Source organism: Salvelinus namaycush, chromosome 9 (assembly GCF_016432855.1).
Source record: "Salvelinus namaycush isolate Seneca chromosome 9, SaNama_1.0, whole genome shotgun sequence".
NCBI lineage: Eukaryota > Metazoa > Chordata > Actinopteri > Salmoniformes > Salmonidae > Salvelinus > Salvelinus namaycush.
Window position 1 is genome coordinate 41,721,860 of NC_052315.1, and position 11,982 is coordinate 41,733,841.

Genomic DNA, 11,982 nt, shown 5'->3' on the forward strand with positions numbered 1-11,982 from the left:
TAAACCCCGACTATTTCTACAATTTCTCTTCTTAAAATCTGATTGTAAACCTAACCTTAACCACACTTCTAACCTTATACCTAACCTTAAATTAAGACACAAAAATATATATTCATGAATTTCTAAGATATAGACCATTTTGACTTTGTAGCTGTGGTAACTACTGACAACACCTGATCAGTCTGAGGTACATTTTTGCATCGTCTCCACTCCCGAAGTCATATCAAAGACAGTACTGTGGCCATGTCTTTGTTATTTGGGACAAGTAAGCTGATCCTAGATCTGTGTTTCAAAGACAACTTCTACCAGCAATGTTTATCAATCTAATTGATTAGAGATGTAGGCTAATTTAATGTAGTTTGACTCCCAAAATGGGAATATTTGAATAGCCTATTATTGAAAAAAACACATATTAAATACTATCAAGCCAACACGATAAAGGTTATTTTCAGACCTCTTCCCATTGGCTCATCGCTCTCTGACGTAGTGGCTTTACAGGAAATGAACCGTTACCATAAAGCAATGCGACCGTGACAAGGAAGGAATTCGATTAATGCCCCGGGTACGCCGGGTTAGTGCTGATCGCATTAGTTTTTAAAAACTGGGCTGCCTCCTGGTGGTGAGCCGGGTGAAACGGTCAAATCAAATCAAGTGACGTATGTTAAGCACGTGGATTAATGAGTTAGGATTCAGTGTTTTCACATGCAAAAGTGTTAGATCTTTATAAAAACGCATATATCGCTTATTATATTATATTATATTATATTTGTAAAGAAATTGTAAAATATATTATATATAAAAAAAATACATGCTTTGTGTTTCTGAACGATTCATCATGTTTTGTTGATATTATGGGCAGAAGATGCTCGATGAGAAGGTTGCTCCTCCCTCAAAGCGTTTGCCTGGTAATGTGATGTGCCATAGACCGGTTTTCCCCGGTTCAGTCTAATGGAACTACCTCAGGGCTCGGGAAATCAAGAATGACGCTTGAAAAAACCTCTAGTTTTGACTGGCATTGAACATTCATATAAATATAGCAAGCAAACAATATACAAGGAATTTAGTTCATCATCAAGGTATGTTGACTATTAGTTTATATTACAATATTTGTATCTTATCGCTGCAACTTCGTTTAGCGAAACAATGTAAATCACATGCAATGTCAGAGAGTAAATTGACTTATCATCGTCACGTGATCATCTTTAAGGTCCCGAAGTGATACATTGTACCTTGAATTGTAGCAAATAGAATAAGCATTAAATGTATTGTTGAGTTAATAAATTAAAAATGTCTTAACCAAAACAAGCAGAATACTTACATTTCGATTATAGACTATATACTGAAATAACATGACATTGATGACAATACTTATCTATTTATTTTAGCCACATATTTCCTGCTGTTCAAAGGTCATGCATAGGGTTTTTAAGGTAATCATATACCCATTTGATTCTTATAAAATGCAATTCAAATGCTTTATGACCTTAGTACAGCTGTCTTATCATAGCCCAAGATCTATGGCTGTATTAGTCAATGTTTGTTGTCATTTGAGTGTTTGTAAACAATTTATAACTTATGTTTTAAACTATCATGACAATCTCAGACTGTCAAACCTTGCATCCATAGCGCTGTCTATTAATTTTAGAGCGTTTACATTTCCCCAGCCCCATCCCTCAGTTTACCCCAAAAGTTGGTGGGTCAGACTGTTGAACTGGCAGATTGTGGCTTTAAACAGCAATAGCCTATTATGTTTTTCCCCTCAGCCCATTCACTCTATGCAGCTGTCAGTGTCATTGTTGAATTATTGTAAACGTGAGTCTAAACCCTCAACCTTTGTTCCCCAGAATGTCGCAACGAATTAACGATGTTGTGCGGCTGTGTTGCGAGTTATCTGCCAACCAACAGATAAAGACCACAGTGAAGGGATCTTCCAAAGGGGCGGTGGCAGCAGGGGGACTAGCCTTTGCAGGAGGACTGGTTGGAGGCCCCCTTGGCATCGCTGTGGGTGAGTGAGGATTATATAAATCACGAGTTGTTTGTCTTCCATCTAAATGAGAATACTTACACAACTTGTCCTCTCATATAGTAGTGCGAACCATGGAAAAAGGTCTGGGAATATGGCTGAATATAAACAGTGTAGTTATTCTCTCCGCAAGGCAATCAAACAAGCGAAATGCCGGTACAGGGACAAAGTGGAGTCGCAATTCAACGGCTCAAACACGAGACGGGGCAAAAAAGTATTTAGTCAGCCACCAATTGTGCAAGTTCTCCCACTTAAAAAGATGAGAGGCCTGTAATTTTCATCATAGGTACACTTCAACTATGACAGACAAAATGAGAAAAAAAAATCCAGAAAATCACATTGTAGATTTTTAATGAATTTATTTGCAAATTATGGTGGAAAATAAGTATTTGGTCACCTACAAACAAGCAAGATTTCTGTCTCTCACAGACCTGTAACTTCTTCTTTAAGAGGCTCCTCTGTCCTCCACTCATTACCTGTATTAATGGCACCTGTTTGAACTTGTTATCAGTATAAAAGACACCTGTCCACAACCTCAAACAGTCACACTCCAAACTCCACTATGGCCAAGACCAAAGAGCTGTCAAAGGACACCAGAAACAAAATTGTAGACCTGCACCAGGCTGGGAAGACTGAATCTGCAATAGGTAAGCAGCTTGGTTTGAAGAAATCAACTGTGGGAGCAATTATTAGGAAATGGAAGACATACAAGACCACTGATAATCTCCCTCGATCTGGGGCTCCACGCAAGATCTCACCCCGTGGGGTCAAAATGATCACAAGAACGGTGAGCAAAAATCCCAGAACCACACGGGGGGACCTAGTGAATGGCCTGCAGAGAGCTGGGACCAAAGTAACAAAGCCTACCATCAGTAACACACTACGCCGCCAGGGACTCAAATCCTGCAGTGCCAGACGTGTCCCCCTGCTTAAGCCAGTACATGTCCAGGCCCGTCTGAAGTTTGCTAGAGAGCATTTGGATGATCCAGAAGAAGATTGGGAGAATGTCATATGGTCAGACGAAACCAAAATATAACTTTTTGGTAAAAACTCAACTCGTCGTGTTTGGAGGACAAAGAATGCTGAGTTGCATCCAAAGAACACCATACCTACTGTGAAGCATGGGGGTGGAAACATCATGCTTTGGGGCTGTTTTTCTGCAAAGGGACCAGGATGACTTGACGTGTAAAGGACAGAATGAATGGGGCCATGTATCGTGAGATTTTGAGTGAAAACCTCCTTCCATCAGCAAGGGCATTGAAGATGAAACGTGGCTGGGTCTTTCAGCATTTACATTTACATTTTAGTCATTTAGCAGACGCTCTTATCCAGAGCGACTTACAGTAGAGTGCATACATTTTTATTACATTTTACATACTGAGACAAGGATATCCCTACCGGCCAAACCCTCCCTAACCCGGACGACGCTATGCCAATTGTGCGTCGCCCCACGGACCTCCCGGTTGCGGCCGGCTGCAACAGAGCCTGGGCGCGAACCCAGAGACTCTGGTGGCGCAGCTAGCACTGCGATGCAGTGCCCTAGACCACTGCGCCACCCGGGAGCATGACAATGATCCCAAACACACCGCCCGGGCAACGAAGGAGTGGCTTCGTAAGAAGCCTTTCAAGGTCCTGGAGTGGCCTAGCCAGTCTCCAGATCTCAACCCCATAGAAAATCTTTGGAGGGGGTTAAAAGTCTGTGTTGCCCAGCAACAGCCCCAAAACATCACTGCTCTAGAGGAGATCTGCATGGAGGAATGGGCCAAAATACCAGCAACAGTGTGTGAAAACCTTGTGAAGACTTACAGAAAACGTTTGACCTCTGTCATTGCCAACAAAGGGTATATAACAAAGTATTGAGATAAACTTTTGTTATTGACCAAATACTTATTTTCCACCATAATTTGCAAATAAATTCATTAAAAATCCTACAATGTGATTTTCTGGATTTTTTTTCTCATTTTGTCTGTCATAGTTGAAGTGTACCTATGATGAAAATTACAGGCCTCTCTCATCTTTTTAAGTGGGAGAACTTGCACAATTGGTGGCTGACTAAATACTTTTTTGCCCCACTGTATGTTGCAGGGTCTACAGGAAATCACAGACTACAAAAAGAAAACCAGCCACGTCACGTGCACTAACATCACGCTTCCAGACAAACTAAACACCTTCTTTGACCGCTTTGAGGATAATACAGTGCCACCGTCTCGGCCCGCTAACAAGGACTGTGCCCCTCTCCTTCTCCGTGGCCGACGTGAGTAAAACATTTAAACGTGTTAACCCTCGCAAGGCTGCTGGCCCAGATGGCATCCCTAGCCGCATCCTCAGAGCATGCGCAGACCAGCTGGCTGGTGTCATAACGGATATATTCAATCGCACCCTGTCCCAATCTTCTGTCCCCACATGCTTCAAGATGGCCACCATTGTTCCTGTATCCAAGAAGGCAAAGATAACTGAACTAAATGACTACCGCCCCGTAGCACTCACTTCTGTCATCATGAAGTGCTTTGAGAGACTAGTCAAGGAATCATATCACCTCCACCTTACTGGCCACCCTAGACCCACTTCAGTTTGCATACTACCCCAACAGGTCCACAGACGATGCAATCGCCATCACACTGCCCTATCCCATCTGGACAAGAGGAATACCCATGTAAGAATGCTGTTCATTGACTACAGCTCAGCATTCAACACCATAGTACCCTACTAGCTCATCATCAAGCTGGAGGCCCTGGGTCTCAACTCTGCCCTGTGCAATTGGGTCTGACGGGCCGCCCCCAGGTGGAGAAGGTAGGAAACAACATCTCCACTTCGCTGACCCTCAACACTGGGGCCCCACAAGGGTGCGTGCTCAGCCCCCTCCTGTACTCCCTTTTCACCCACGACTGCACGGCCATGCATGCCTCCAACTTAATCATCAAGTTTGCAGACGACACAACAGTTGTGGGCTTGATTATCCTCCCGGGTGGCGCAGTGGTCTAGGGCACTGCATCGCAGTGCTAGCTGCGCCACCAGAGTCTCTGGGTTCGCGCCCAGGCTCTGTCGCAGCCGGCCGCAACCGGGAGGTCCGTGGGGCGACGCACAATTGGCATAGCGTCGTCCGGGTTAGGGAGGGTTTGGCCGGTAGGGATATCCTTGTCTCAGTATGTAAAAATGTAATAAAATGTATGCACTCTACTGTAAGTCGCTCTGGATAAGAGCGTCTGCTAAATGACTAAAATGTAAATGTAAATTACAAACAACCACGAGACAGCCTACATCACAGGTGTCAAACTCATTCCACGGGGGGCCGAGTGTCTGCGGGTTTTCGCTCCTCCCTTGTACTTGATTGATGAATTAACATCACTAATTAGTTAGGAACTCCCCACACCTGGTTGTCTAGGGCTTTATTGAAAGGAAAAACCAAAAACCTGCAGACACTAGGCCCTCCGTGGAATGAGTTTGACACCCCTGGCCTACATGGAGGAGGTAAGGGCACTCGGAGTGTGGTGTCAGGAAAACAACCTCTCACTCATCATCAACAAAACAAAGGAGATGATCATGGACTTCAGGAAACAGCAGAGGGAGCACCTCCTATATCCACATCGAAGGGACAGCAGTGGAGAAGGTGGAAAATTAAGTTCCTCGGCATACACATCACAGGCAAACAGATTTCTGGCTCTCACAGACCTGTAACTTCTTCTTTAAGAGGCTCCTCTGTCCTCCACTCGTTACCTGTATTAATGGCACCTGTTTGAACTTGTTATCAGTATAAAAGACACCTGTCCACAACCTCAAACAGTCACACTCCAAACTCCACTATGGCCAAGACCAAAGAGCTGTCAAAGGACACCAGAAACAAAATTGTAGACCTGCACCAGGCTGGGAAGACAATCTGCAATATACTTATTTTCCATATACTTATTTTCCACCATAATTGGCTGCCACCCCCGTGCTTCACGGTTGGGATGGTATTCTTCGGCTTGCAAGCATCCCCCTTTTTCCTCCAAACATAACGATGGTCATTATGGCCAAACAGTTCTATTTTTGTTTCATCAGACCAGAGGACATTCCTCCAAAAAGTACGATCTTTGTCCCCATGTGCAGTTGCAAACCGTAGTCTGGCTTTTTTATGGTGGTTTTGGAGCAGTGGCTTCTTCCTTGCTGAGCAGCCTATGTCGATATAGGACTCGTTTTACTGTGAATATAGATACTTTTGTACCTGTTTCCTCCAGTATCTTCACAAGGTCCTTTGCTGTTGTTCTGGGATTGATTTGCACTTTTCGCTCCAAAGTACGTTCATCTCTAGGAGACAGAACGCGTCTCCTTCCTGAGCGGCATGATGGCTGTCTGGTCCCATGGTGTTTATACTTGCGTACTATTGTTTGTACAGATGAACGTGATACCTTCAGGCGTTTGGAAATTGCTCCCAAGGATGAAGCGGACTTGTGGAGGACTACAATTTTTTTTCTGAGGTCTTGGCTGATTTCTTTTGATTTTCCCATGATGTCAAGCAAAGAGGCACTGAGTTTGAAGGTATGCATTAAAATACATCCACAGGTTTTTTAATTTTTTTATTTCACCTTTATTTAACCAGGTAGGCTAGTTGAGAACAAGTTCTCATTTACAACTGCGACCTGGCCAAGAAAGCAAAGCAGTGCGACACAAACATCACATAGTTACACATGGAATAAACAAACATACAGTCAATAATACAATAGAAAAAGTCTATATAGAGTGTGTGCAAATGAGGTAGGATAAGGGAGGTAAAGCAATAAATCGGCCATAGTGGCGAAATAATTACAATATAGCAATTAAACACTGGAGTGATAGATGAGTGTGCAAGTAGAGATACTGGGGTGCAAAGGAGCAAAATAAATACAATAAATAACAGTATGGGGATGAGGTAGTTGGATGGGCCATTTACAGATGGGCTATGTACAGGTGCAGTGATCTGTGAGCTGTTCTGACAGCTGGTGCTTAAAGTTAGTGAGGGAGATACGGGTCTCCAGCTTCAGTGATTTTTGCAGTTTGTTCCAGTCATTGGCTGCAGAGAACTGGAAGGAAAGGTGGCCAAATGAGGAATTGGCTTTGGGGGTGACCAGTGAAATATACCTGCTGGAGCGCGTGCTACGGGTGGGTGCTGCTATGGTGACCAGTGAGCTGAGATAAGGCGGGACTTTACCTAGCAGAGACTTATAGATGACCTGGAGCCAGTGGGTTTGGTGACGAATATGAAGCGAGGACCAGCCAGCGAGAGCATACAGGTCGCAGTGGTGGGTAGTATATGGGGCTTTGGTGACAAAACGGATGGCACTGTGATAGACTACATCCAATTTGCTGAGTAGAGTGTTGGAGGCTATTTTGTAAATGACATCGCCAAAGTCAAGGATCGGTAGGATAGTCAGTTTTACGAGGGTATGTTTGGCATCATGAGTGAGGGATGCTTTGTTGCGAAATAGGAAGCCAATTCTAGATTTAATTTTGGATTGGAGATGCTTAATGTGAGTCTGGAAGGAGAGTTTACAGTCTAACCAGACACCTAGGTATTTGTAGTTGTCCACATATTCTAAGTCAGAACCGTCCAGAGTAGTGATGCTGGATGGGCGGGCAGGTCTGGTCAGTGATCAGTTGAAGAGCATGCATTTAGTTTTACTTGCATTTAAGAGCAGTTGGAGGCCATGGAAGGAGAGTTGTATGGCATTGAAGCTCGTCTGGAGGTTAGTTAACACAGTGTCCAAAGAAGGGCCAGAAGTATACAGAATGGTGTCGTCTGCGTAGAGGTGGATCAGAGAATCACCAGCAGCAAGAGCGGCATCATTAATGTATACAGAGAAAAGAGTCGGCCCGAGAATTGCATAGCGGAGACCGTACGGGGAGATTCGAAATGGTCGGTGATCTGTTTGTTGACTTGGCTTTTTAAGACCTTAGAAAGGCAGGGTAGGATAGATATAGGTCTGTAGCAGTTTGGGTCTATACATTAATGATGTCGCTCTTGCTGCTGGTGATTCCCTTTGAAGAGGGGGATGACCGCAGCAGCTGTCCAATCTTTGGGGATCTTAGACGATACGAAAGATAGGTAGAACAGACTAGTAAATAGGGGTTGAGACAATTTCGGTGGTTAATTTTAGAAAGAGAGGGTCCAGATTGTCTAGCCCGGCTGATTTGTAGGGGTCCAGATTTTGTAGCTCTTTCAGAACATCAGGTTATGTGAAGGAGAAATGGGGAGGCTTGGGCAAGTTGCTGTGGACCCCCCACAGCAACACAGCAACAGCAACTTGCCCAAGCCTCCCCATTTCTCCTGGGGAGCAGGGCTGTTGACCGGGGTAGGGGTAGCCAGGTGGAAAGCATGGCCAGCCGTAGAAAAATGCGTATTGAAATTCTCAATTATCGTGGATTTATCGGTGGTGACAGTGTTTCCTAGCCTCAGTGGGCAGCTGGGAGGAGGTGCTCTTATTCTCCATGGACTTTAGTGTCCCAGAACTTTTTGGAGTTTGTGCTACAGGATGCAAATTTCTGTTTGAAAAAGCTAGCCTTTGCTTTCCTAACTGCCTGTGTATATTGGTTCCTAACTTCCCTGAAAAGTTCCATATCGCTGGGGCTATTCGAAGCTAATGCAGTACGCCACAGGATGTTTTTATTCTGGTCAAGGGCAGTCAGGTCTGGAGTGAACCAAGGGCTATATCTGCTCCTGGTTCAGAATTTGAATGGGGCATGCTTATTTAAGATGGTGAGGAAAGCACTTTTAAAGAAAAACAGGCATCCTCTACTGACGGAATGAGGTCAATATCCTACCAGGATACCCCGGCCACGTCGATTAGATTTCCTGCTCGCTGAAGTGATTGACAGTGATGAGGGGTGGTCATTTGACCGCAGACCCATTACGGATGCAGGCAATCAGGCAGTGATTACTGAGATCCTGGTTGAAGACAGCAGAGGTGTATTTGAAGGGCAGGTTGGTTAGGATGACATCTATGAGGGTGCCCGTGTTTACGGATTTGGGGTTGTACCTGGTAGGTTCAGTGATCATTTGTGTGAGATTGAGGGCATCTAGCTTAGATTGTAGGATGGCCGGGGTGTTAAGCATGTCCCAGTTTAGATCACCTAGCAGCACGAGCTCTGAATATAGATGGGGGGGCAATCAATCCACATTTGGTGTCCAGGGCACAGCTGGGGGCAGAAGGTGGTCTATAGCAAGTGGCAACGGTGAGAGACTTGTTTCTGGAAAGGTGGATTTTTAAAAGTAGAAGCAAATTGTTTGGGCACAGACCTGGATAGTATGACAGAACTCTGCAGGCTATCTCTGCAGTAGATTGCAACTCCGCACCCTTTGGCAGTTCTATCTTGTCGGAAAATGTTATAGTTAGGGATGGAAATTTCAGGGGTTTTGGTGGTCTTCCTAAGCCAGGATTCAGACACGGCTAGGACATCCAGCTTGGCAGAGTGTGCTAAAGCAGTGAATAAAACAAACTTAGGGAGTAGGCTTCTAATGTTAACATGCATGAATCCAAGACTTTTACGGTTACAGAAGTCAACAAATGAGAACGCCTGGGGAATGGGAGTGGAGCTAGGCACTGCAGGGCCTGGATTAACTTCTACATCACCAGAGAAACAGAGGAGGAGTAGGATACGTCTAAAGGCTATAAGAACTGGTCGTCTAGTACGTTCGGAACAGAGAGTAAAATGAGCAGGTTTCTGGGCATGGTAGAATAGATTCAAGGCATAATGTACAAACAAAGGTATGGTAGGATGTGAATACAGTGGAGGTAAACCTATGCATTGAGTGACGATGAGAGAGATATTGTCTCTAGAAACATAATTTAAACCAGGTGACGTCACCGCACGTGTTGGAGGTGGAACTAAAGGGTTAGCTAAGGCGTATTGAGCAGGGCTAGAGGCTCTACAGTGAAGTAAGGATATAATCACTAACCAAAACAGCAATGGACAAGGCATATTGACATTAGTGAGAGGCATGCGTAGCCGAGTGATCATAGGGGTCCAGTGAGTAGCTCGACGGGCTGGAGACACGGCGATTCAGACAGCTAGCGGCCGGGGCTAGCAAGCTAGCAGAAGGGCCTTAGAGGGACGTCGCAACGGAAGAAGTCTGTTGTATCCCCCTCTTGCTGCTACCGTCGGCAGTGAAATAATCTGTCTGTAAACAATTGTTGGAAAAATGACTTGTGTCATGCACAAAGTAGATGTCCTAACCAACTTGTCAAAACTATAGTTTGTTAACAAGAAATTTGTGGAGTGGTTGAAAAATTAGTTTTAATGACTGCAACGAAAGTATGTAAACTTCCAACTTCTACTGTATTTATATGTACCAATTCTCATTCAACCCTTTAGATGTGTGTGTTTTAGGTAGTTGTTGTGAAATTGTTTGAATACTTGTTAGATATTACTGCACTGCCGTAAATAGAAGCACAAGCATTTTGCTACACTCGCATTAACTTCTGCTATCCATGTGTATGTGACCAATAAAAATTTGATTTGATAATGTTGTGTGCAGGGGTGAGATCACACGTAAGAGGTCCATACACAGACACATGTGTAAAAAATGGCTCATAGTCTATAACACATTTTAAACAGTGTTAAAACAAGGTTTCCAAAGAAATTGATGATTGATTTCAGACATACATCCTTACCTCATCATCCTTGCCTCTTTCTCATTATCTCTGTCAGGTGGTGCTGTCGGTGGCCTACTGGGATGCTGGATGACCAGTGGACAGTTCAAGCCGCTGCCTCAGATCATCATGGAACTGACCCCGGTGCAGCAGCAGAAGCTCTACGATGACATCATGGCCATCATGGGCGAGGTCCAGTGGACCGACATGGCCCAGCTGACTGCCCTGGTCATGGGCAACGCCACCCTACAGCAGCAGGTGACCGCTGCCCTCCTGGGCTATGTGACCAAAGAGCTCCAGGCAGAGGTGCACTATGTAGACTGACAAGGCCTCTATCAGAGAGCACATCTCTTTAGGGTTTTCAAAGGAAAATGGAAACGATGCTGGTATGACATTTTGCACAATGTCAAAGGACAATTTAAAAATGAAGGACAAGAAATGATTTATTAAAAGTGGGGCTGTACACTCAAGGATGAAAACCTCCATGGTCTCTGAGAAGGGAAGGCGCCACTGATTGAAAGTGCATGAAATGAGTTGTGGCTAATTATTTCAAGGGTTTGTGTGACTGTATTGACAACCTGAGTTAAGAATTGTGTGAAAAGAAATACAACCTTTTAATCCTTTCAATTCTGTACTCCTGGATGTCACTTATATACATCTGTGAAAGCTGGCACTTATCAAGTAAGTTGTTTCTCATAGACTGGTGTGCTCTGCAAGTTTAACCAGCGAGAATATAGGGGCCTAAGTAAGACCGCCTAACACTTGTTGAGGGTTTGGTCAATCATACTCAGACCACAGTCTTTTTATGCATTCGGTGCCAAAAATCAAGATCATTTAAATAAGTAACATTTTGACAAACTGACATTCACATGCTGATACACCGGGATTCACACCCATCTGGAATGTGTTGATGATTGTAATATTATCACTGATTATAGAGCAGGGGTGGGCAACATACGGATCCGGCCGCGAAGCTATTCAATATGACACGGGGGAGGTTTGAGTAAAAAGAATACATACTGAACAAAAATATAAAACGCAACAGTTCATATGAGGAAATCAGTCAATTGAAATAAATTCATTAGGCCCTAATCTATGGATTTACTTGTTATTTTTTTTAAATGACACTTCTCCAGAATGACTTACAGTAGTGAATGCATACATTTTCGTACTGGTCCCCTGTGCGAAACAAACCCACAACCCTGGCGTTGCAAGCACCATGCTCTACCAACTGAGCCACACAGGACACATGACTGGGAATACAGATATGCATCTGTTGCTCACAGATACCTTAAAAGAAATGGGCCTCACAATTGTCCTTAGGATCTCGTCACGGTGCATTCAAATCGCCATTGA

At 44.1% G+C, this 11,982-nt stretch overlaps 1 protein-coding gene across 2 annotated transcripts; it reads left to right on the forward strand.

Annotated features, from left to right (window-relative positions):
* Positions 1-925: 925 nt before the first annotated feature.
* On the forward strand, positions 926-11,253 carry zgc:112052 (protein C19orf12 homolog). Of its 2 annotated transcripts, XM_039001466.1 has the most exons (3): positions 926-1,076; positions 1,845-2,005; positions 10,685-11,253. In XM_039001466.1, the coding sequence occupies exons 2-3, from the start codon at positions 1,846-1,848 to the stop codon at positions 10,948-10,950; spliced, it is 426 nt and encodes a 141-aa protein (XP_038857394.1). In that variant the 5' UTR covers positions 926-1,076; position 1,845; the 3' UTR covers positions 10,951-11,253. The 2 variants fall into 2 exon arrangements, with proteins under 2 accessions (XP_038857394.1, XP_038857395.1); XM_039001467.1 differs by lacking the exons at positions 926-1,076; positions 1,845-2,005 and adding an exon at positions 6,491-6,538.
* Positions 11,254-11,982: the final 729 nt, after the last annotated feature.

Coding starts and splice junctions, on each gene's coding strand:
- zgc:112052 (XM_039001466.1), top strand. CDS start 1,846: ATGTCGCAACGAATTAACGATGTTGTGCGGCTGTGTTGCGAGTTATCT. Junction 2,006..10,684: donor CCCCCTTGGCATCGCTGTGG/GTGAGTGAGGAT, acceptor TATCTCTGTCAG/GTGGTGCTGTCGGTGGCCTA.